The sequence below is a fragment of the Thermobia domestica genome, chromosome 5 (genome assembly GCF_964235325.1).
Source record: "Thermobia domestica chromosome 5, izTheDome1.hap1.1, whole genome shotgun sequence".
Lineage (NCBI taxonomy): Eukaryota > Metazoa > Arthropoda > Insecta > Zygentoma > Lepismatidae > Thermobia > Thermobia domestica.
Window position 1 is genome coordinate 145336138 of NC_137458.1, and position 25317 is coordinate 145361454.

The 25317-nt window shown below is 39.1% G+C and overlaps 1 protein-coding gene across 1 annotated transcript in view; it reads left to right on the forward strand.

Annotated features, from left to right (window-relative positions):
- Window positions 1–9535, forward strand: part of LOC145684700 (sodium- and chloride-dependent glycine transporter 2-like) — a 290540-nt gene extending 281005 nt beyond the window's left edge. Inside the window, exon 8 of the mRNA XM_081757078.1 lies at window positions 9216–9535. Coding sequence (XP_081613204.1) covers window positions 9216–9464 — 249 coding nt within the window. The 3' untranslated portion in view covers window positions 9465–9535. The remainder of the gene's footprint in view (window positions 1–9215) is intronic.
- Window positions 9536–25317: the final 15782 nt, after the last annotated feature.

Consider the following 25317-nt stretch of genomic DNA (forward strand, 5'->3'; position numbering starts at 1 on the left):
GGAGCCATGGGGCGAAGGAGTGAAGGGCACGAGCATCCAGCGGGATGAGATGGATTCGTGTCCTAAATGTGGGAGTCTTGGGACGTGGATGGTCCTTGGACGTCTTTCTCCATCTGGGGTGGACGCGCATCCGTCCCAGCCTGCTGTTGTATGCGTCCAGTGTTTGTCATATCCGGTATCCAAGTCTTTGAAAATATAAACAAATTAAAAAGAACTATTAAAAAATAAAAACACAAAAAGATGAAAGATCTGCATATTTTGTTCTCTTGTGCGCTGGTGGAGTCCCTTTTTGTTGTTATTCGATAGGTTGTTTCTTTTACTTCAAATTCTTCTTTTTCCGAAGTCATGCGTATCTGTCCACAGAAATGTTTTTTTTTTCACTCCCATTTCCCTTGACAGCGTCGGCCCCACGAAAATTCTATGACGAGGATGTTGTTATGGGGTAGCCAGGAGAGTAACATAAGTTCTCTCATGCGCTCCGGCGTGAAGTTGTGTCGTTAATGCACATTTTCTCTTTATAAATGTATATCTAATACCAACTTCTTATGGGCATTAAAATATAAACTCGGGTCTAGGCTCAAGATGCCCAAACTAAACAAAAATTAGACATATTCTCAAGTTATAGATGGTGTGGAAAAGACAAGTATCGTGATGCTTGTAGTTCGATATTTTGTAATTAAAGATAAAGATGTTAATAGTATCAATGTTGAAGCAAATCGTCCGAGTACTACTAACGCCTTGTCCCATTTCCTCTGTAATAAAGCTATTACTAATAACGACGGACAGATTAAACATATCAAGAAATTACGGAATGGCACTTTATTATTAAAAACAGTCGTCGAGAAGAAAACTGCGAAGCTCTTAAACTGACTAACATTGGACTAGGAGCGTATTGGTAAAACCTCATCGTCTACTGAACATCTCTCGCTGTGTGATGGCGTGTTGTGTCCTTCTAACTGCTACCAAGGAGGAAATAGAATTTGAATTTGCTGACCAAGATGCTATATATGTAAGTCTCATCAAAAGCAAGAAGCCACATGAACTTTCCTACTAAAAAGGAGACTTACGGAAGTGTCACTCACCGATTTGAATGAAACTTTGCATACTTGTAGAACATCGAAAAATAATCAACACGTATCTTTTGTTTCGGCAATGGTAAAGATTTAAGTTGGAAACCACCCTTTGAACGTTAGAAGTGGTCTCCATGCATAGACAGAAAACAATCATTTAATATAGAAGAAAACATACTACCAAGAGGGTTTCAGGACAGCTGATCCAGAATCCGACGTCAAAGTTACAAAATTCAAAATGGCAAATCCAATATAGTGATTACAATTGCAAAATGTCTTCTGGTTTGAAATTCTCTGCATTTAGCCAAGAACAATTATAGTTGGCAGCGATTACTACGAGAAAGTTGCAGACCGATTTGAAATCTCTTTCTATTGATTTGAAACCCCTTTATTTTAAAGGAATGCTTGATTAAAGTGAGTCTCTACACCTTTCCCTATTCGGGGTGCTTATGTATAGTGAACCCCGTCGCCTCTCATTGTCAAAACTTCACATATCCTGAATTGTTATAATTATGAATTTATTGATAATTCATTTATTGATAAACAGTGTGTTGCATAAACATTGTTTACACCAAGCTCACCTTATTACAGCAATAACCGTTACAAACCGCGAAATGCAGCACTATCTTCTTCCAAATAATTGTTTCTGTATCATGTGTATCTAATAAGATTTGTAATTCTGGGAGAAGAAAACTGAATATGAATCAGTGATTTGGATCTAAATTATATTATTCAGAAGATGTAAATTTATGTTTAGTTGTAGAGGACAATATCAGTAAAATGTAACAAGAAGTTTTTCCATGGCCTAAAGACAAACACTTCCACGGCAGGTTGGATTCTACTAGTTTTTAGTGCAGAATGGTTTCTATTTTGAGGTATTCTTTTGTTCGTAAAATAGGTTGAAAGAAGATTCATTATGATCACTCCACGAATCTAATAACAAAATGGACTTTACATTAGACGTTGGAAGAAAAACCTCTTGAAAAAATGATCTCACAAGATCTGATGTTAATTATTCCGAATTTGATGCTTTCACAAGGACATTTTCAGATTAAAAGACGTTGTTTTGGATTATATAGCGGTGATAACAGAATACCATTTTCAGACATTAAAGGCTGTATGGTGTAGCTGTGAGTCATATAATTTATTGACTGTGCTACATTTTCTACTGTTTGTGTCTCTGTAACACTATAATGAGAGGTGCAGAGACTCACTTTAATCAAGCATCCCATTAAAATTAGTAGACAAAGGGGTTTTAAAAACTTCTGCCAACTATAATTGTTCTGGGCTAACTGCAGGTAATTGTAAACCAGAAGACATTTTGTAATTGTAATCACTATATTGGACCCACCATTTTGAATTTTGTAATTTTGACGTCAGATTCTGAATCAGCTGTCCTAACCCAACTGGCGGTATGTTTCCTTCTAAATTAAATGGTTGTTTTCAGTCTATGCTTAGAGAGCATCCCTAATGTTCAAAGGGTGGTTTTCACCTATAAATCTTCACCATTGCCGAAACAAAAAATACTTGTCAATTATTTTTTGATGTTCTACAAGTGTTCAAAGTTTCGTTCAAATCAGTGAGTGACACTTCTGTAAGTCTCCTTGCAAGTTACTAATTCTTACTTTTAGTTTCCCTGCACTTCCGAACTACGAGAAGGCTGGTTATTATATACTTGATTTCCGTCCCTATATTCCCACTTACCTGTATTGTTTCAAATGTCACTACGGGCACATCAGCACATCGTGGAATGCGAATGCAGCTCTTTGTGTGAATTGTAGCCAGGGTAGCAGGGGAGTCGTTGTGTGGGATTCTGTATAACAAACAAACCCCTTTTGAGTCAAATGCAAGGGCGAGCATTCTGCTTGGTCTTGGGTCTTTCTAGCCTTTCAACGCGAGAAACGTATTCTAGAGCTAATGGTTGTTGAGAAGATCTCTATTCTTGATGCTAAGCATCGCTTAAAAGAAAACATCCCTTCTTTGCTTTCTATGTCATTTGCTACTATTGCAGCTACTTCTTTTAAATCTGCGGCAACCCAAACGTACGACGTTTCCACCCAGATCTCTCTGGATTCCGTTCCAACCTCATTCGCATCGGCTACTGAACCCCATAAAATCCCACGTGTTTCTATTAGTGGTGGTCCTCGGTGAAAACAAGCCCATCGCCGCCCATTTTTTGTCGCCGCCCTAAGGGTTAGCCAGCATATATCCCGGCTCATTGAGACAGTTCCTTGTCCGAAAACACATGTTCATAAGCCACATGTAATTTCTTTAAAATCCGACATTGTTGAAGATGAACTAATGGACACTGAGTGTACTGTACTATAGCAGGGCCAACAAGAGATGGTTTCTGACATTTCTTATCAAATGTGGAGGGACAATGCAGCGGTACTAGTATTACCAGTCACAGTCGCTCTGTCTTACACCAGTAATTAAATTACCACTATAGATGCACTGAAAAATGCCTTGACATGTGAGTAGTGGCAACGTCACTGCGAGCTCTCAGACCTTCTCTTGCTGGCTCCTTTATAGGCCACGTGGAAAGGTTCACTTAAAACATTACCTTGAGGAATAGACCAACTTCTCTCCGAGTACTCATTATTCTGTTTACAAGAAGCTCATTTCAGGCCTACCTAGTCTTCTCTTATTTCAGGGTATAGTGTTTATAAATGTATTAAGCCTCCGATTCTCTTAATTCTTGACAGATTCATATAGTTTCCCTACTTCAAGCTGTTGCTGTGCAAGTTTTTTCCTTGCCCGCTTGCCTTTTGTTCCTTATACTTTCCTCAATCTGAAGACTTTACGAACGCCAATCTGCTTCGGCTCTATCATCAGCTTCAACCACCATTCTTGCTTGTTGGAGATCTTAATGCCTATCAACGTCAGTGGGGCTATGTCCGCACACCCTATCATGGACATTAAGTAACGGACTTTTTTGAAGAATTTGGGTTGCTCATCCTCAGTGATGGAAGTCGGACTACTTTCTCCACTGCCCATGGTATGTATCCATCTCTCCGTATGCAGTGCTGGTCTGCCGAACTCATACACGTGGAGATTGCATCTGGATCTTTCTGATAATAATTACTTTTCGTTATTCATCGAAGGTCTCCCTGTATTTCCTCATTTCCTCTCCGACGCTTAAATCTGAACAGTGCTGACTGCCTTAACTTTCGTACACTCAGTGAGTTCCAATGCTGCTATGATCTCCTGCAGCTCCTGTAGCAGAGGATTCTAAGCAGACTCTTCTTAATGTTGCTTGTTGTTGAATTCCAGGATGCAGTGGCGACGGTCCCTGCCGATCAGTTCTATCATGGCCTGTGGAAATCCGTGAGGCTACCATGGCCTGCTGCTCGGCTCTTGATACTTTTAATTGCTTCCAACTGACGAAAATCGTCACCAATTTCGTGTCCTCGTGCTCCCTCTCAATGCCTTGTAAACCTATCGAAGCACCAAAGCTATAAGAATTCTGTTTCGTCATTCAGTGGTGGAACGTCCATGTCTACAAATGTGGCGTCTGGTTTGATCTCTGTCTGGTAATAATTGTTCTGTTACTGTACCTGTTTATTTGTGAGTAGGTTGTTGGAGACTAACCCTTCAGTGATAGCTACCACTTTCGGCCACCATTTTGCATCCATCTCTGAGTCTGCACACTACGCAGCAGCCTTTGCTCCTTTTCGGGCAAGGTTAGAGCAGAACCGGTTAAACTTCCGCAACACCAATACCGAACATTATAGTGCCCATTTCACACTTTTTGAGCTTCATTCTGCTCTCTATAAATGGTGCGGTTCTGTCGCATCTGCCTCTCTGCTGTCGGGGCATGTCCAATGGCCCCAGGACCTGCCCGCATCTCCTATAAAATTCTGCGCAACCTCTTCCGGGATACTCAACTCCAATAATTGCAATTATATAATCGCATCTGGTTAGAGGATTTGTCCCCACCCGGTTGACGTGAGGCTCTAGTTCTTCCCATCTTGAATTAGGGAAAGTCGCAACTAGTTCCATGAGCTACAGACATATTACTCTTAAAAGTTGCGTCTGTAAGCTGTTTCAACCTTGTTTGCGCCTCTTGTGGTATTTGGAAAGTAATTCGCTCTTGAACAGCTATCAGAGTGAATTTAGATCTTTCCGAAGCACCACTGACAATCTCTTTCATCTCGAGTGACAGATTCGTGAAGCCTTTCTCAACGGAGAACATCTTGTGGCAACATCATATTCTGTGTGTGAGAACATAATTTTTTTAATTAGAGAAGGCATATAACACCACTTGACATTGCGGTATATTGAACAATTATATAACTGCGGCCTTCGTAGGTATATGGCTCACTTCATTGTGATTTTTCGTCATAAGCGACATTTTCGAGCGTGTAGTATTTAGTCTTTCAGAGCGCTTAATCCAAGATAATGGTGTTACATAAGGCTGTGTACTTAGTATCACGTTGTTTGATATCGCCGTGAGCAGTGTTCTCTCGCACTTCCAGTCTTCTGACCGTAGTCTGCTTTATTTTGATGATCCAATTATTTATTGTCGCTCCCGCCACCTTCGCGCTATTACTTCATAACTTCAACTGAGTCTATATCGTCTTATTCGCTGACCATACAAGGCAAAATTTCGCTCGTTAACTTAGAGATCTCACTCTGTCTACTTCTGAAGCCAACGAACATCCCTTATTTACCCGGACTTGTATATAGATGGCACTCGTTTATATTTTCTTCATACGGTCTGTTTTCTGAGTCTGATCTTTCACCATTGATTGGCGTGGGCAGCAAACATACGTTCCCTTAAGTACTCTTGTCTGCGCGCTCTGAATCTTCTTCATATTCTCTTCTGCCGTACGTGGGGTGCTGATCGTACTGTTCTACTCCGCTTATACCATAGTATAATCCGGCCCAAGTTAGACTATGGCTGTGCTGCTTATGTGTCTGCTCGCTCCTCTCTGCCGAGACAAGTTGACACAGTCCATCACTTTGGTATTTGACCAGCTACTGGCGCCTTCCGTATTAGTTCTGTTGGCAGTCTTTGTGTGGACGGCAACCTACCATCGTCAATGTTTCATCATGAGAGACTCAATTATTCTGCGCATGTAGTATTTCTGACAACTCCTGTAGATCTCGTCTCCATGGTGGGCGGATTTACGACCGATATATTGCACGTCCTTGTGCTGCATACACATCGTACATTCGTGCTTTTAGGGATTTCTCTCCGAATCGAATTTGTATGGCCTTGGTTGCTTCGATTTTGTACTGTACTTCTATGGGTGCTTTGCACACCAAGATTCGAGTTATGCTTGTCTTTGTTTGAAACAGAACACGACTTCCCAGGTATACTAACAGGAGTTGGCCCCATTATTAGAGGTTTACCACGATTTTAATTTGTTTTATATGGATGGTTCTAAGGATAAGAATTCTGTTGCATGTACCTTTGTCACCAACGGGGGCAGCTCAGAATTCAGTTTGCATCAGTACATACTGTACAACAAACAGCAATTAAACTTGACCTCAACCATGCGCTTATGCTTTCATTACGTTGTTTGCTGGTTTCCACCGATTCTAAAAGTGTAATTATGAGAGTACATAATGTCTTCATTAAGCACGTCCTCGTTCAAGATATTCTTGTTAGATGTCATTAACTACAGGAAGAGGGTGGTATTGGCGTTATCTGCAGGGTGCTGGGTTTTGTCGGCATTCGGGGATACGAACGTGCTGACACAGCTACCAGGCACATCACCATGGCCGGAGTTGCATTGCTTCATAGTCGTCCTCGCTCTGATCTCTATAACTATTTCCATATAACCTCTCATTGGCAAGCAGATTTGGAGCAGGTAAATGAAAATAAAATTAACGTAGTTAAGCCACGCCTTGAAGAATAGCATAAATCCGTTCGCTCTCATCGTCGACATGAAGTGCTTCTAACGCGTTTACATATCGGACACTCTCATCTGACGCATAGTTATTAATTGTGTAGTTTGAATCGTCCGTGTTGTGAGGAATGTATTGTCCCACTGCGTATTCGGCACATTATTGTCGAATTAATGAATACTCCGAAGTCAAAGAGCGTCACGGTCTGTCAATTACACATGATCGGGCATGAGCAATGATATTGCTATTGTTGAGCGTTCCTCCCTTTTGTGCATGCTTGTAACACTGCTCTCGTTCTTTTGAGATTTTTTGAAGTAGTTTGCTCGTGTGCTAATTGTTCCTGCACTTTTAACTTTTATTCTGTCTTTATAATGTTTTTTCACTATTTATTGTTATTTTATGTATTTATTATTTATTTCTTCTTTTATATTTTACTTCTTTTTATAGCATTTTTTTGTTATACTTCAATATGTTTCTTTTATGAATTTTATTTACGAGAGTTTGCTTGACGGTGACGGGGACAAATAGTCTCGACACTGACGTCCCCATTAAAACTCAACCAATCACTAATTACTTACTCAATCAATAGAATTTGATTACTGTTACTTTTGTAAGAATTCCAAGCAAACTGTCGGGACGCTTCATGCAGCTATTCGGGAAGTGTCAGGGAGAAGGAACCAGGGTTCCTTTTTCCGCAATAATTTAATATTAGTGCTTTTATAGTGAAGACTCTTTATTATAAGTGTCCTTCTCCCGCTGTTGCCACTTATTATGGTTTTACTAAAGAGTAAACTTTACATGCCTATTTCGTCTTCTAGGTCTTTCTATATTTCAGTTGAAATTTTTAGAGCATTTCTCTCTCTCTCTCTGAATCATAGTGAAGAGCGAATCATATTTATCTAATTGATAAAAGAAAACTAAGACAATTTAAGTTTTATCATCTCTATAAAATTCAAAATTATGGCAACTTTCATACTGTGGGGCTTATGTATTGGCTTATATCTTGCGTATCTAAATACAAGCTAAGTAAATATTAGGAGCAGTTAATTTAATACTTTAATGTAATTCTTGTTTTAGGAATAATCGCACTAGTTACCAAAGTATTGCGAGCGGTGACGATATTTAATGAGAAAAGCAAAAAGTTAATACTCACCGCAAAATATATATAGTTGAGTTTACATGTAACAAGTAAATGTAACAAGTAGCGCTTTCGAAAGTAACCTCTTCCTTCTTCGGCTTGTATAAAATTCAAAAAGAATTTAAAACATAAAGGAAAATTTAGAAGAGTAAAAAAAGTTAAGAAATGTAAAAACAAATCTTCCGTCAAAAAATGAAACAAATGGGAATGGCACTCACTGTCAATGCATACTGCTGTTCACTGTTTTCTTTTCTTATTTTTCAGATGGCGAAAGTATGCAGTGAAAAGATTACTCCAAATAATATTTATTTCTTGTCTATCTAAATTAAGTATTGGTCTTTCTTTATGGGTGTAATATTATTCTTTGATGTTTCGTTCCGTTGCTGTTTTTGCTTTGCGAAGAAGGAAGAGTTTACTTCCGAAAGCGCTGCTTGTTACATGTAGAAGAAAACTCAACTAAGTATCTTTTGCAGGGAGTATTAGCCTTTTTGCTTTTCTGATTAAATTCCATTTTTTATTATTGCGTCAGTTGCTTCCCAAATCTACTTTTGCTGTTGCTCCTATTTAAGTGCATGTTTCTGGTTATTATACTTGTTCGTGCCTTGAGAAGTCCATCTTCACCAATTACAAAGTTAGCTTAGACTTTCTGTTTCCAGGACGAGGGATATTGCTACCTGCCTACTATGGTTGTGAAGTGTTATATTCTTTTGAAAACTATATAATAAAGTGGAACTTAAGTTCCAATAATAATTACAAACGACATCAATAAATATGAAAGTCGGGACATTTTAAATTCCGACGATTTGATTCGTTTTTGAGTTTCGCATCGTGTTCAGCAGCGAGGCTATATGAGACATGGACGTACAGTTTAGCGCAGGATTCGAACCTCAGGAGTTCCCGGCGGATCTCCTATGCCAAAGGCTTGTATTCAACCGCTTAGCCACGAGGGAGCTCTAAAATCCTGACGGAGCCACGTCAGGATGCGGGACATTTTCCCCAAACTCAGGACTGTTCCGTCAAAATTTGGACGTGTAGCAGCCCTCATTAGAGTAACATAACCACTTAAGTATTGCCTATCGAACTTTCCAATTTCGAAACTCACTTTTATTATGATTAATAATCTGACCTTTTTCTTTCTTTTTTTGTATCAGAGTAAGGGTAAGATAAAAGATTTCCTAAAGCACGACGCAGAAATTAGGCCTGGGCAGCCACGTGGTTCAAGATACAAGGAACTCATTAAAGCAATTTGGATTGAAGAATCAAAACGTCCAGGAGGAAAAGTGTATGTAGACATATTTCAATTAGTGCCAGTGCAAGATATTGACGAAGCTTTTGATTTTGATCAGACATCATACACCCGAAGAAGATCAACAGCGTACGAGGTTGACTACCTGAGTTGATTTATGAAGCATAATTTTCGGATTGTTGTAGTGTTTACTACATAAAGAATAAAACATATATTGAATATTGAACAAAATTGTGTTTAATATTTTTGTTCGTAAAAGCATGTTCCAATTTAATATTAGTAGTATATAGGCCTAATAATTTGCATTGACGGACACACACTCGTTAGGATTAAGATTAGGAAATAGATATCTGGGCTTTCGGCATGTACGGCCATGTTAATCAGTCACGTATGAGGGATGACGTCCCTCGGCGATCACACTATCAGAGGAAAGGAAAAAAAAATAAAGGATTGTGGAAGGAAAGAAGCGGCCTGGGACCTGCATGTTAAATACCATTCCGGCACTTGCCTGGTGTGAATGAGTAAAACCAAAGAAAACCTCACTTAGAATGGCTAGCCTAAAAAGGTTTTACACTTTTTCGACCGAATATCCCCACTGGGAATACACACTCATGTTGATAAACTAACCAGCGATGAGCATATATGTAATATTAATTTGAAACTAATGTATTCTAGAGAAAAATCTAGATTTTGATATGGGGTTCCGATAGCTGAATGATAGAGCACTTATCTCAGGTATGAAGGGTCTCTGGTTCAATCCTATTCTAAATGGGTTTGAACTGGGCAACTCCTGTCCATGTTTTTTGTGTTCTCCGGTTTCCTCCCACATTCTCATTCCATCAATTTCCATTACAATTATTCACTTTCATTAATTATCCGTATCGTTTCACCTACAAGGCATACAGTGGGACATAAAATTGAAATTTAATTTTACTACCACTTTCTTCTCATATACATAGGAGATATATTCCAAATAAATAAATGCTTATTCTGTTAATATAATTGTCTTCCACGAACTTCATAAATCAAAGTATGAGATTTAAAATGTAAGTTTTAACTCATTAACTTGAATGGGCAGCACAATGGAGTGGCTCGTGCTACCATCTAGTACCTCTTGTTCTCAAGTAGAGACAATGTACTCGTCTCTACCGGTTTCGTACCAACAGATGTCAACTGAGGTTGTTCTATTAAGCCAATTGAGTCTATCCAAGTATCTTCTATCACAATAAAAAAAAAATGCTCTTTTCGCAGGACATTATTTTTTGCCTCTTATCGCAGTGGAAGGCATGAGAAAATCATTTTATTTGTCTTATTAGAAATTTTAGTTGTTAAATAACAAAATATGATACATTTGAAAGTGCAAAAAAAGGAAAAGAAATCTTTCAGTTTTACGTCCCACGCTTATGCCGGTGAGGCTAAAGGAGACGGTGATGGTGAGTAATGAATGAAAATGGTGGAATGAAGAAAATGGGAGGAAACGGGAGAACCTCGAGGAAACGCACGCACACGGTGTTTGTCCACCACAAAGTTCACTTGGCGAGGGCTGGAATCGAACCCGGGACCCCATGCACCAGAGGTGAACGCTGTTTGAAAATACAGTTTACGCAACACATACTAACACATATAATGTAACAAACGGGTAAATCAGAAAAACTTATAATTACTCTAAGTTCCACACAATAGAAGTACAAAAATCACTTAAATATTTAAAGTTTATCGGAAAAGTAAGTACGTTAATATTTGGCGTAGGGAATATCGTTCTTACTTATCAGTTGGGTGTTCTATGTTCCAATTTCGTGAAGGACATAGATTTTGGCAATCTTTTCATTGATGAAATAGTTATATAATTATATATTACAGTTTTAGATCTCATTTCATCCTGTTTGATTTTCTCCCTACTTATTTATGGTAAGATAATAATCTAAGGAAACGAGTTGTGGCGGTATTTTGATTATTACACACTGATGCATTCCGCTACTTTACTATTAAAATGTAGGCGGGTGGGTGAGTGATAATACAGGGCTTTTGTTTCGGTACTTATTTTGACTTCAGTGGTTAGGAACATTAGCGTCATAATAGCCTTGCACTATTGTTTACTTTGCGGGTTCCCCAGCTACACCCCGCTGGATCCACCATGCAATAGTACCGTCTTTATTGCATACCGGGCCCGCGCACAGATACACCTAGTGGCACCCACAAAGTTAACCTGTCACAACCATCACTTCCAACCTACTTAACCCAGAATTCGGAGACCAGAATGTGCTTGTGTAACCTAGTGTAAGGACACCATATTAAGCTGTATTTACAACGTTAACACTACGTATTTAATTCCCACCCAACACAAGTACATACTGATCATGTGTAAAGAACGTTCCTCGAGGTACATTGGAATGTACATGATAGGTACGTGAATAGAGCAATCATGTGAAATACACATGTAAGGAATAAGGTTACTTCCGCCCAAAAGTACGTGCATGACACATACCGAGGAATGTATCTATTATGTGTATATCACGTACCGTGTATGTACTTGACACATTTACTTGGCATTGGCATGTGCCAGGAATGTACTAGGCATGTCAGTAATGTTCCTTAGGGCAGTGCTATGCAACTGGGGGTGCGAGTACTACAACCTTAACGCTTCATTTTTACGTTCGAATTTAGAAGCTTGTACTTTTAAAAAAAGCCAAGCAACTAACTCTGAAAATATATGCCCTTCTCCGGCATCTGTGTGGTAATTTAACTATCTATTAAAATACTACAGTAACATTTACGAGCGATTTTTTTTTTTTTTGCTAGCCGTAGCTAGCATCCACCCAAAGGGTTACGCCCTTTATTTGGGATGTGAAGTTACTATTCATTTTTGATTTGGGGGTATTTTCGAGGGGCAAGGAGATTCTATATAATCTTTATTATTATTAGGTGTATTTCAGTACAGGTCATTATGGCCGTTAACCATAATCATCAGGAAAGGTTGAGAATACTGTCTTTTAATTCATTATGACATTAGTGATAACAAGACAGTGATGCAGGATGAAACCATGAGGTGCACTAGACAACACAACACAACATAAACAGGATTAGAGAGACGAATGTAGGTTATCTTCTGTCCAGGGGCTACTCTGGACGCAATGAAGACGAGGGGGAGCCCTATTAGTATTGGAAGGTCACAGTGCAACATATGATGGAGTGATGTATGGGGGTGGAGTAGGAACGATAAAATCTTCTAGAAGTAGTAGATCGGGACTATTTGGCGGAAGAACATGATGATACAAAGTAAAGAGCAGGGAGAGTGGAGAATGTCGGAGAGTAACAGATGGCTTACGAAGAGTGGCTTCGTGGTGCATTGCATCAAAGAGTAGTGAATGGTGGTTCTGGAATCGCTTCGCAACGTACCTGAGCCGGAGATCTTCGAGATGATAAAGTATGTGGCGAAAGGGCGTTCTGTCGTATAAGTCTCTGGTGGGACTTGGTAATTTAATGCGAAACGCAAGGCGTAGGGCGTGACGCTCAAGAATCTGGAGTCGGCGGTAATAAGACTCAGGTGCGGAGAGCCAAGCTGTAAAACCATAGGTTAAAACGGGCCGGAGAAAAGTTTTGTATGTGTTTAGAAGAATGCGAGATTTCAAACCCCAGGTTGTCCCAGTGAGGCGACGGAGGAGGTTCAGGCGGTTGGTAGCTTTGAGAATGATACCTTTGAGATGTGCAGACCATTTGAGATGAGAGTCGAAGGTAATACCAAGATACGTCACCGTGGGACTAGCGGCAAGGGGTGTACCGTCAATCGTGACGTGGAGGTTGGATGGATTTCGATGTACACGACTGCGTTTGCCTGGTGGCAGAAAGACTATTGCTTGGGTCTTGCTTGCATTAAGTTTGAGACGCCACGTTTCACACCATTGAAGGAAATCATTTATGGCCGCTTGAAGGATGCGGTTAATATCTTGAATAGTATTACCTATCGCCAAGAAAGCCGTATCGTCTGCATACTGAAATATACTGACATGTGGAGGAAGGGCAGGAAAGTCTGCAACATACAGTAAGTAAAGCAGCGGCGAGAGAGCAGAGCCTTGGGGAACACCAGAGTGGATAAATACAGGGTGAGAGAGAGTATTATTAATGGAAACATAAGTGAGACGGCTAGAGAGAAAATGGTACACGAAGCGAATATAGCAGAATGGAAGTCTGAAGGAAAATAGTTTGTATAGAAGGCCTAGATGCCATACTTTATCAAAAGCCTTTTCTAAATCGAAAAGGACGAGACAGGAAGGCTTGGATTGGTTAAACTGAGCAGTGATGAATGTGGTAAGACGTAGGAGTTGATCATTAATGCTATAATTCGGTCGGAATCCTGCTTGATGTATGGGAATGAGGTTGTGATCGGCGAGATGTATGTGGAGGCGTGAGACTAGAATTCGTTCAAGCATCTTACTGAAAACAAGGGTGAGTTGAATAGGTCGATAGGAGGACACAGATGGTGCTGGTTTGTTCGGTTTCAGGAACATTAAGGTTTTGGATGTTTTCCAATCGTTAGGGATAAACCCAGTGCGAAGAATAAATGTGAAAATGAGAGATAAAAGATAGTGGAGAATATACGGTCCCTCTTTGATATGGCGATATGTGATTGAGTCCAGTCCGGGAGCTGTATTACGTTTACGGGCAACGATAGTGGTAATTTCTGTGACGGTGATAGGAACTGTCAACGGCGAATCGTCTGGCAGAACATGTTGAACATTTGGTTGAAGTGAGGGCGAGTCAAGATTTAGTCGAGCTGTAGGATGAGGACGGAGTGAGAGAGTAGGTCCAAGGGGCGTGAAGACGTCTTGGAGTTGGGTAGCAAAAGCATTGGCTTTGTCTTCGTCAGTGAGTAAGGGCGTATCGTTAACAATTAGTGGATAAGATGTGCGGGTGTTTTTGCCGGTGAGCTGATGAAATCTTTTCCAGTATTGTGTGGGGTGTGCTGTATCAGATAGATTATTGCAAGCTTTTATCCAGTTTCTGGTCTTGTATGCAATGATGTAATTATGGACTGCCCGTTGGTATTGGCGATGTTGCCGAAGCGATTCCAGGTTTCCTGTGTGAGTGAAATCTCGGTAGAACTGGCGGGAGCGGCGTATTAAAGGTAGATATTGTGGAGGCAGCTTTGGTCTATAGGAAGTAATTGGGGTCTGAGGAATAAATTTAGAGGATGCCTGGTGTATACTGTCGGTGATGGTATGCAGGGTATGATAGAGTTCTGTTTCTGTGGTAGGAGCTGGTACAGATTCAAGCCTATTGGAAAGAAATTCTCTATATTGTGGCCAATTTGCACGATCGAAACGTGCTACTGAGCGGGGAGAAGCTGGTTGAGGTAATTGAGGAGGTTCTTTAAGTTGAAGAGTAAGTTTGACAGGGACATGATCGCTCCCCAAAGGATCAAGTACAGTCAGGGTAAGCTTAGTAAGAAGATTGGGCGAAGTTATGACTATATCTGGGGTTGTATTGGAGGATGGTCGTGTCGGCTTAGGGAGAGTGTGAAAGAATCCTGTCGTGTGGGTCTGAATATAATGAAGAAAAGTGCGCTTTTGGTGATCAGAACGGCTGTGGTAGTTAATGTCGGCCATGATAATGTAACTGCGAAAGCGGTCTGATATATATTGAAAAAAACTTAAAGGAATAGGTTGGCCGGGTCGGATATAGATGGTAGCAACAGTGATATAGCATTGTTTGAAATATAAAGTGGAGATGATATGTTCAGGCAGCGTTCGGTCACCAGTAGTATGTAAGCGATGAGAAATAGATGGGGGAAAACCAATAGCCACACCGCCATTGGCACGGCGAGCTGGGACTGCATTATCATGGCGAAGAAGATGATAGGATAGAACTTTACAGGGAAGTTTCGGCGTGAGGAAGGTCTCATTAAGCATAAAACAATGGATGTGTTCCTCAAGGAGCAGCTGTTCGAACAAAGGCTTATGTTTATGGAGGAAGCGAATGTTCAGAAATAAAAAGTGAACGGCCATAGTGAAGAGAAATGATGGTAGATGGTAAGAGAGATTACACTGCAGATTCATGAATAGTAGAACAAAAGTGAGCATAGTTGTTGGAATAGGTGCCAGTGAAATTAACATGCAGAATGGTTTTAGCGGCGAGTTGTACTTGTTGGAGAATGTGCTGACGGAGGAAAGGATGAATATTCTGTAAGGTGACTGTAAGAAATGAAAGAAATTGATCGATGGTAATCGGTTGGTGGGCTGAGCTGGGAGGTGGTGTGGTAGAATCAGTATTATGTATCCGGATTGGAACAGTGAGTTCAGGTTTGAGTAAGTCTGCCGCGGGTTTAGCCTTACATTTGTAACTGTATGTGGGATGCTGTTCTGGGCAGGTTGAACATTGAGGTGCATTCTGTAAATTAGTGCAAGACTTAGTTGAATGGGGGCCAGCACAATATCCGCATTTGAAGGGGTTCCTGCAATCGTTAGTATGGTGCGAATTATAGGCCTGGCAGCGCTCACAGCGCACAGGAAGGGGAGGAGGTGAGCGAGAAGGTTCTACTCGATGTCTTTTTAAGAAAATAAATGCACCATTATGAAGAAGGTCGTCTACTGTCTCTTGACTATTAGTGAGAACACGGACCATGTAAGTTGATCCGGATGTGTTCTTAATGCGAATGCATTTAATGATTGAATGGCCATCAAGTTTTAGTTCGTCAGCTATCTCGGCATCTGTATATTGTGGATCGACTCCACGGATGACAACAGACAGAGCTGGAGACTTGCGAGGAGGTGGAGGCTGCTTTGCCTGATTCGATGTAAGCTTCTGAATGTTAGCAGAGGCGCCGAAGATCTCGAAAGAGTAGGTGTTTCGGAGTGTAGAGGCCATGTTTGGATCGGTCGAGCGAATAATAATACCATTCTTGGTAGGTATGAGCTGTTTAACGTCTGAGCGTGGAACATACTTAAGCAGACGTAGGTAGATTTGCTTTAGATCATGGTACTTCGCGTCGTAATTCGTAAGTAGAAAAGAGTGAACAACTGGTTTAGATGGTGGCACTTTATCAGCGGTCTCGGTCTCCATGTTACTAGATGTTGCTGAGGACTCACTTAAAGTATGATGACGTTTGGTTGGTGGTGTCATCTGAAGCGCAGCAGCAAAACTAGCAGCGGTTGTAGAGTGAGCCGTTGGACTACTCGGTTCTGACTCTTGGCGGGCTTTCCGTTTGTCGATTTTTGCCGCCGTCAGAGATGGACCCTGAGCAACAACAGAAGGTAGACCGGTATGACCAGAGAGTTGTCCAGAAGCCATAGCGAAAGTCGTCTACAAGGTTACAGGTTTGAAGAAGACCACCCGTTTGGATAGTGGTCTAGGTGGGCCAAAGATGCTATCAACCTGCGTAGGTATCTGATGAGTTGGGCTAGATAAGTCTCTCAACCGATACACACAGGAATCAAGCTTCAGTGACCAGGAGTGAGGATAGGATATAACAAAAATCGTCACTAAGCTCTAGTGGCGCTTCAGAGCAATGCTAAACAGAGCTCTGGGAAGTGATGCTGTTTACGAGCGACCGAGCTCTAACCTATAATCTTAGCATTCAAACGTTTGATTTACGGTTATTTGTGATTTCACGTTTATAACAAAGACAAATATTGTTAAAAGAGTGTAGTTTAAATAAATTACTGAAATAAATATTTTTCACAAAGTTTATCCTTTTAAATTATTGTTCAAAGGCCTTTGCCTTTAGTAAGCCTTCTCCGACATACATGCAAATGAATTGTGCTGCCATCTTTGGAGCTCTTTTAAAATACACATATATGTTTCTCGACAATGAGATCTCAGAAACTACAGGCTCTAGAAAGATGACGTTTTCACTGATCGATTGCAAATTTCATGTAGATTGTCCAGTTCTAATTGAATATTTAAAAAACATGGGCACTATTTCTTTAGTACATTTTTACGGGTACATTGGAAGTGTTGAACTTTCAAAAAAATAAAATAAAACATCACATCCTAATCATTACACATTCCAACACCACACTGTTGTATATAGCGGTTGTATATGTCTCCGGCATTTGTTTCATAGCCAAATAATAATGGAAAAGGAAGGATAACCATTTCCTGAAGGATGTCTATATTATCAGGCTGAATTTCTTTAAGGAGTTAGTTTATACTTAAACTTACGTCTTCCCGAAAATTTTATTTAACGTCTAGTTTTAACGTACAGGTTTTGAACTAATTCTCTGCTGTGTAACGTCACAATATAACCATCAATGCTAATTTTATGAGGACAATTCTGCCAGTGGGGTTTAGAATGTTACAACCTAGAGAACGCATCAAACGTCAGAAAATTGCAAAATGACACACACAATATATTACAATGTGGCTAAACTCAGAAAGTGGCTATAGAAGTGAAAAGCATATGGCTAAAAAGCCACTATTGGCTCTTTGGAAATTATGTGACTAACGACGTTCTCAAAATGGCCAGATCTCGTCACAAAGTGGCTAAATTGGCAACCCTAGTCGCAATACGAAGCAAACGCACAACCATGCCATGGTACATGGGGTATGTGCCATTCACATTCCTCACATTCCAGTGAAGCATGTAAAAGTACCTTTCAAGTGTCAGAAATTCCTCGAAAGGCACGTACCTAGCGACACGTGCTATGCATATGAAATGTACATGTTTCAAGTACCAGGTACGTAAACGGTACATATGGAACTTAAATGGCACGTTCCTAGAATGTACCTGGTTGGGTGGGTTACACTTATGAACGGAACTTGGAGTTACTAAACTTAAAACGCTTCATTTTCGTGCATACAGGAAATCAAAGAAACACAAAGATATCATACATATCTAAAAAATTATATATATGATTGTTTGTAAACGGTAATTGTTTGTATTCTAATCGTACGATTTTATCTTAACTAAGGCCCTATAAAACTCGCGATTACCGTTCGCGTATCTTCTTAGAGGGAAAGACCCTACTTTTGCTATACTTATCTCTCCAATTGTCCGTGTCCAGCCTCTGTTTTCAGGTAAAAAAAAAAAAAAAAAAAAACATTGCACTTTTGGAGACCTTCATTGTACTTGATGAATTTTACTTTGGTTTCACAGTTTGTTTATTTAAAATAATTATTTGAGAATTTCCTTCATCGACACATTAGCATTGTCTTAACAAACTTCTTTCACCGTCGTCCATCACAGACTGAATTCACTGTTGCCAGTCCCTCCTCACTCCGATGCTCTCAACCACCAACGCCACGCAATGGATAACGTAATAGTTAAAAATAGCCATGAAGGACTGTGGTTAAGAATGCAGAGGGAGTAAATTTTATAACCATATTTGTAGAAGCGAAAGGATTGTCTGCGTCGCAAAGACGCACACATACATATACACTTTTGTCTGTTTGCGAAGAGAAGTTTCTCAGGGCTGCCTTTGTACGAGGTTTACTTAGAAAGTTAAAAAATTTTTAACTAGGCCTAATAATAAATGAGTTATCCTTTAATGTTATGAGATATGATTCTACATCAAAGTAAAGTTGTTCTTTATTTTTCCGAAACTAAATATTTACGTAATTAAAACGAACGTAGCAAGTGCCTACCATTTAACTCAACCAACATGTGTGTCTCTATCCATTTGTCTGCCTGTTTCACCATAACTCTTGAAAATCATATTCCATTTTAATGAAACTTGTTATGTGCCTTCCTCCAATCTTTAACAACGTTATTGTTTGATGCTGGAAGAATTGGAAGAATATTTGAACATCCAATTATTAATCTACGTAATATTCGAGATACGGCTGACTCTTGGTCCACCATTAATTACATGTAAAAAAACATGTTAATTATATACGAATTACTATAATTATTTCTTGCATTCGTATTTTACGGGTGCCTACTCAAATTTATGAAACATTTACTTCTTTTAGCACGGAATGATCTTTTACAGCTTTTGCAAATGATTCTCAATGGCAGAAATTGCACTATGCCCTTTTAGATGTGTACATTTAAATTTATGAACTAAAGCAGATTGTGCACCCTGTAACCAACCTACATGACGTTTACGTTCATTGTACCCGTAAACAGCGCACCCACTGGGTTAATTTTGGAGTATTCATTGTATTAGTCAGGTGACAGAGGGATAGTAACGTCGCAAAGGCACTCACTACTGCCTAAATAACCGCCGAAGCCGGTTCTAAGGACAGTGTGCGAAATAATGTGAAGTAAAACATAATTGTTCACTTACCTTGTGTGCAAGAGTTTTCAACCCTGATGATAAATATTTTGCTACCCTGTATGCTATATGTTGTTTTTTTAATACAATTTACGTGTTTGAGTAATGTAACTTATATTAACGTGTTTCTCAAGAAATGTCGACCTCACAGGTAAGGGTTCACATAATTATTTGGATTTCTATTGAAATGTACTTTCAAAATTATATTTAATGTTTCTTCTGTAAATTTTAAATTTTATGCATCTGTAAACTGTGAATGCACCCAATCATTTTACGAACTTCCTGCGTTAGTGTCACTTTATTTACCCCTTTTCGGAAGTTTCCAGTGCCGAAATATTATTTGCCCCAACCCCTCCCTCTACAATTCTGTACCTTACTGTAGCGTCGTCACTGGATCTGGTCCGGTTCATCTGTATAGACGTTTATTTGTTACCCCAAATTTACGGCCACTAAAATAAGCAATACACATCATCTAACAGTAAAGTATAATAAGTAGGCTCCGGATTCTTAGGTTCGAACTTATTTTATTCCTGTACAGTGAATGCAAAAAATTCGTGTTTCCTTTTCATTTCAAGTTGCTATAAGTAGAACTATATTAGTTTTATAGGACCTAAAATGTCCTAATTGGGGAGTTAGGACCTAAAAAATCCTAAATTAGCTTTTAGAACCTATATCGTCCTAAATGATTCTTTATAGTTATTTTTAACTTGAAAAATACTTTCAAACACGTAGTCAACCAGTTTTCAACAATGCAATAACAAGATTTCCTTCACACAGCATGTTTCTTTGTAATTTGCGCCTGCGATTGTGAATAAGCGGGGCAGCAAATTTATTTTTAGCAACAACAGGTGCGCGGTCATTCGATAGAAAGTTCAAGCTGATGACGTTGACCTCTTCTCCCTGTCAGCAATGGACATTGTGTCAGTGTTCTAACCTCGTAAGAAAGAAGAAGGAAGTGTGTTTATTGGGATTGCATTTGGATCATATCAAATTTGTACGAGTTCTCTTAACATTAAAGATTGGAATTGAAAAGGAAAGATCATGCCGAAACAAAAATCATCCAAAAGTGCTCTAATTCGAGAATGGATAATATCGGACAGCAACTTCACAACTGATGGCAAAGTCATCTTTTGTCAAGCATGTGACAAGCAGGTGAGTTTAATAAATTATTATTTTAAGAATTTTATTTTTTCATTGTTTTAAACAATTAGGATTATTCATAGCTAGGAAGCCCATTTTACAATGAGAATTTTAAACAACAAAGGAAAGAGATTTAAGAAAAATGGGCCTTGGCGAGTTATTTTTGTTGATAGAGTGTTGGTTTGGCATTCGGGAAGTCGTGCGTTTCCGTCACCGACCATCCTATCTATGTTTTCCTTTCCCCCCAGTCATACCAGGCAAATGAAGGAATGGTACCTTCTCTTGAGTTTAAATAGGCCTACTTAAAGGTACCATTCCAGTATTTGTGTGGTGACTGTGGACGAGATCAAACGGAGTACATCCCGAATGTGAATGCAGCACTCTACCAAGTGAGTTATGGCTCCCCCCCCTTCATGTGATGTTATTCGACTAACCACCTAATTTTAGTTGATCTAAGCATATTCTTTCTTCCTACAAAATTATGCGCACGGAATTTTGTGGAAATGGTGGGTAAACGGCACATCGCCATTAATTATTGTTATTGTTGCTGGCTCAGTCCAAATTTCGTTGTTCTTTTTTTTCTTATTTCAATTTTCAAGCAAGTTTATTGTCTTTAGTTGCTTCACGATAGCTACCTCAAATTGTGCATTTATTGAGGGTCGAAATCGGGACCATGCCCCCTAAAAGCATGAACATTAAAGAGCATTAGCCTGCGTTGTCTCAAAGCCTTGTAATTATTGAAATGTGTACTGAATTTTCGGTTTAAATTTAGAATGCATTTAATTCAATTCCCAGTCTAGACATTCATTTTTTTGGTTTGGGCCAATCATCATGAAGCGATTGCGATTGTGCAGATACTTGAATTAAAAATAGCAAACTCCGGTCAAGAAAACCAGCAACGTTAGACTAACGATGTGCTGACCACAATTCAACTCAAATCATGGGCTGGTTGTAAACTTATTTTGGTGTCACCTTACTACAACAAAAATTTACAATAGGTTGTAATTGACTCTTGAGGGATAACAGATGTTGTCCTCAGTTTAAAATCTAAATAGTCGTTTGTGTGCTTTAAGTCCTGGTTTAAAGTTTTCCTTGCGTAAATGTGTAGGATTGGTACTGCCAAATGTAAAATTTATCTCCATCTATCCTTTTACTTTTCTTTGTGTTTATATTTGCTGCATGAAATTTATTCAATCACGATTCAGCTCGAGATATGCAACCCCTTTAGTAATCTAGCATTTTTAAAATTGTTTAACCACTGAAGTCACAGACCTTGCTACCTCAGTGACATCGGTTAGCAAATGGTGGAACTACGCATCCGCCTCTGTAACGGAGCAGTTGTTACAAAGCACTGCCCGCCAACAAGCGTATTGTCTATATTTCTTTGCTCCACGACGCTGGCTGGACTCCGAAACTGGATGCTCTGGACGGAAATCGAACCCGGAACCACGCGAATAAGAGTCCAACGCTCTAACCAATAGACTACAGAGCCTCTTAATCTTCTAACATTAAATTCTGGGTTGCTGGCAGTTTTATTGTTTATTCGTTTAACTACGGTTTTGTGCGTTAAGCAGCCACTTAAAGGGAATTTATTCCCTTAGTTTAAAACTTAAAACGGCAATTAACGGAAATATTTTACTAAAAAAAAGAGCAGGAAGTGAAAATAGCGTAAAATAATTTTAATTTATTTTCATTGGTTGCTCAGAAAAAATAAAGGAGACATTCAAAACGTGTTCAACGAATCATTTGTATCCTTCCCCACCCTCTCACTAAAAAGTTTAAAAACTCGTCTTTTTTTTCATCATAATTTTACGTATCACTGTAGATTATTTTTGTTTTTGTACATTTTTGTACAGTTTTCCTCGTATTCTTGTCCTCTCATGGGATTGTTTCAACAGACAGAAAGAGAAATAAGGTCTGTATGAAAATGATTTTTTTTTTAAACTAAAGTCTTTAAAAGAAATGAGAACCCATAATACAAGATATGTAAAATGTCCATCGAAACATATTTGTCCCTTTTTCTTAATCATTTCACCTGTAATATGTTTTTCTGATAACAATATTTAAGATGTTTCCTCACTTTTTATTTTTATACAACAGCAGAGTACCTGTTTAATGTCTTTCGGGTGCCTGCGGACAAGCGATCTCACGTACAACAACATCAGAAATCAGCCACTCATAAAGCAAATGTAGAAAGGAGAGAGAACAGAGAAACAAGCAACCGTTCCTCGGTTTCAAGTCCGAAGAAGACGAACCTAATTTTAAATTAGAACTTTGTAAAGCTCTCACTTCAGTCAACATTCCGTTTTCATCGCTTCAAAATCCAATTTTTAAAAAGTTTCTGGAAGATTTTTGCATGCAGAAAGTTCCCGATGAATCAACTCTTCGAAAAAATTATTTGCCTTTGCTGTATGAAAAGACAATTGAAGAAATTCAAGAGGACATTGGTGACAACCTCACATGGCTAAGTGTGGATGAAACAACGGATAGCTGCGGCAGATACATTGCAAGTGTAATCGTGGGAAAACTTGACTGTGAAGAGCCGGGACTCCCTCATGTTATTCTATGTAAAGAACTGCCCAAAACAAACGATTCGACGTTGGCCATCGCTGTTAAGGAAGCTTTACAATTGCTTTGCCCAAATGAAGAAAAAGATAGACTGAGATTGTTGGTTACATACACGCTTGAGTGCAGCGTGTATGTTGAAAATGGGTGAATGCTTGAAGGCTTTCCGTCCTCGCATGTTGCACGTCACCTGTTTAGCACACGGACTTCATCGTGTAGCAGAAATCATTCGAGAATTACACCCAATCGTCAACGATATAATTTCATCTGTAAAGAAGGTTTTCTTGAAAGCTCCTAACAGAGTGGCTATCTTCAAGGATATGCTTCCAAACACACCACTGCCACCACAGCCCGTTGGGGAACGTGGCTCTCAGCAGCACTGTACTATGCAGATAATTTTGAAAGCATTGTTCAAGTCATCGATTCGCTCGACGAGATTGAAGCCGCTTCAATCACGTCTGAAAAAAAAACTGAAATCACAGTTTCAACAACTAACACAGTCTGTACAACAACTAAGTTACATTAAAGCCAATTTTTCTCATCTGCCTCAAGCCATCACTGAATTGGAGAAGAAGTCTCTTCCACTAACAGAAGCTCTTCAAATTCTTCAAGAAGTGAAAGAGGAAAAAGTACCTGGGGAAGTTGGAACAAAAATTGCGGTCAAGTTGGAGGCGGTTTTGAAACGCAGTCCTGATTTCACACAGATACAACTAGTGGGCCGAATTCTTCGTGGAGACAATGTCCAAGAAAATTTGCTATGGAATCCCGAGGAATTAGCCAGTATGAAATATGCGCCTTACATCGTGTGATGTGGAACGCAGTTTTTCTGCATTCAAGAGAATTTTGTCAGACGACAGGAAAAAGTTCACAACAGAAAATCTTGCCAAATATTTTGATGTTCAGTGCCATTACAGAGAGTGAAGTGACCACTTTTTGCGCTATAGAAAACATGAAAAGTGCCGGAAAAACAATATTTGAACATTCGTATTTCCTCAGTGTATCGTTAGAAAAGTGAAGTGATACTTGTGGTGTTGTATAAAATTTCAAATATAAGAAAACTGACAAAAAAGAAAAAACTACTACTACTACTACTACTATAGTACGACAGGCCATACATATGTTAAACTATATTTCAGCTATCAAGAAACGTCCAAGGTAAGAAGGGTTTTATTATTTTTATTACGCAGAAGACTGGTTAGCATAAAGCTTACTAAATTAAGGTTACCATTTAAGTATGAAATAGCTAACAAAGTGTTTAAAGTGTAGTAATATTTCGTTTTCACTAATATAACGCTAAAAATCCTAAACGGTGTTTTTAAAAACCTATAAAATCCTAAAATGCACTTTTTAAAATCCTAATTTGAATTTTTTGGGACCTAAAAATCCGAAGCCTAATAATAAGGTTTTGGCACGCCGTTGGCAAGACAACCAGAGATATACAAAATATAAATAAATACATATTTACAATATTAATATACAACGTACCGTTGTAAGTACACGTGAACCTATAACTAAATATTTTGGTCAGGAAAACAAAATTAATTAATTAAATGTTCTGACAAAAATATAGTGATAATGACCAAACACGGTTGGTATAAATTATCGAATTTTGGTTAAACTAAACAAAATGACCAAATGCCCTGACCAAACGAATTTGGTATCTGGCCAAGTCACTTTTTTCAGTGTATTCAGTGTAATAACTCATTCACCGCTGGAGTACTTCTGATTAAAATTTTAAGGAAGTTTCAAAAGCGACGTAACTGAAAGTTATAGAAACTTTAAAACTACAGACATTGGTTCATTTATATTAAGTCGAAGTCAATGTACAGCGAAAGACACTTCTAAATGGTACAGCCATATGGAGGTTTACGGCTAAAGTGCTCCACCAGTTGAGTCCGAAGCATATGCCGGGGAGTATGCAACCAAATTAGCTGTAAAGGAAGGCGGGTGGCATAAACGAAAGGCACTGAAAATTCCCGTACACTTGGGCGAAATTCCCACTATCGTCTACAGCATCATTTCTCCAAATGAAATGAATCTAATTCTTGTGGCAAACATATTACTTGATATTTGTTCTATTTGTGGAGATAA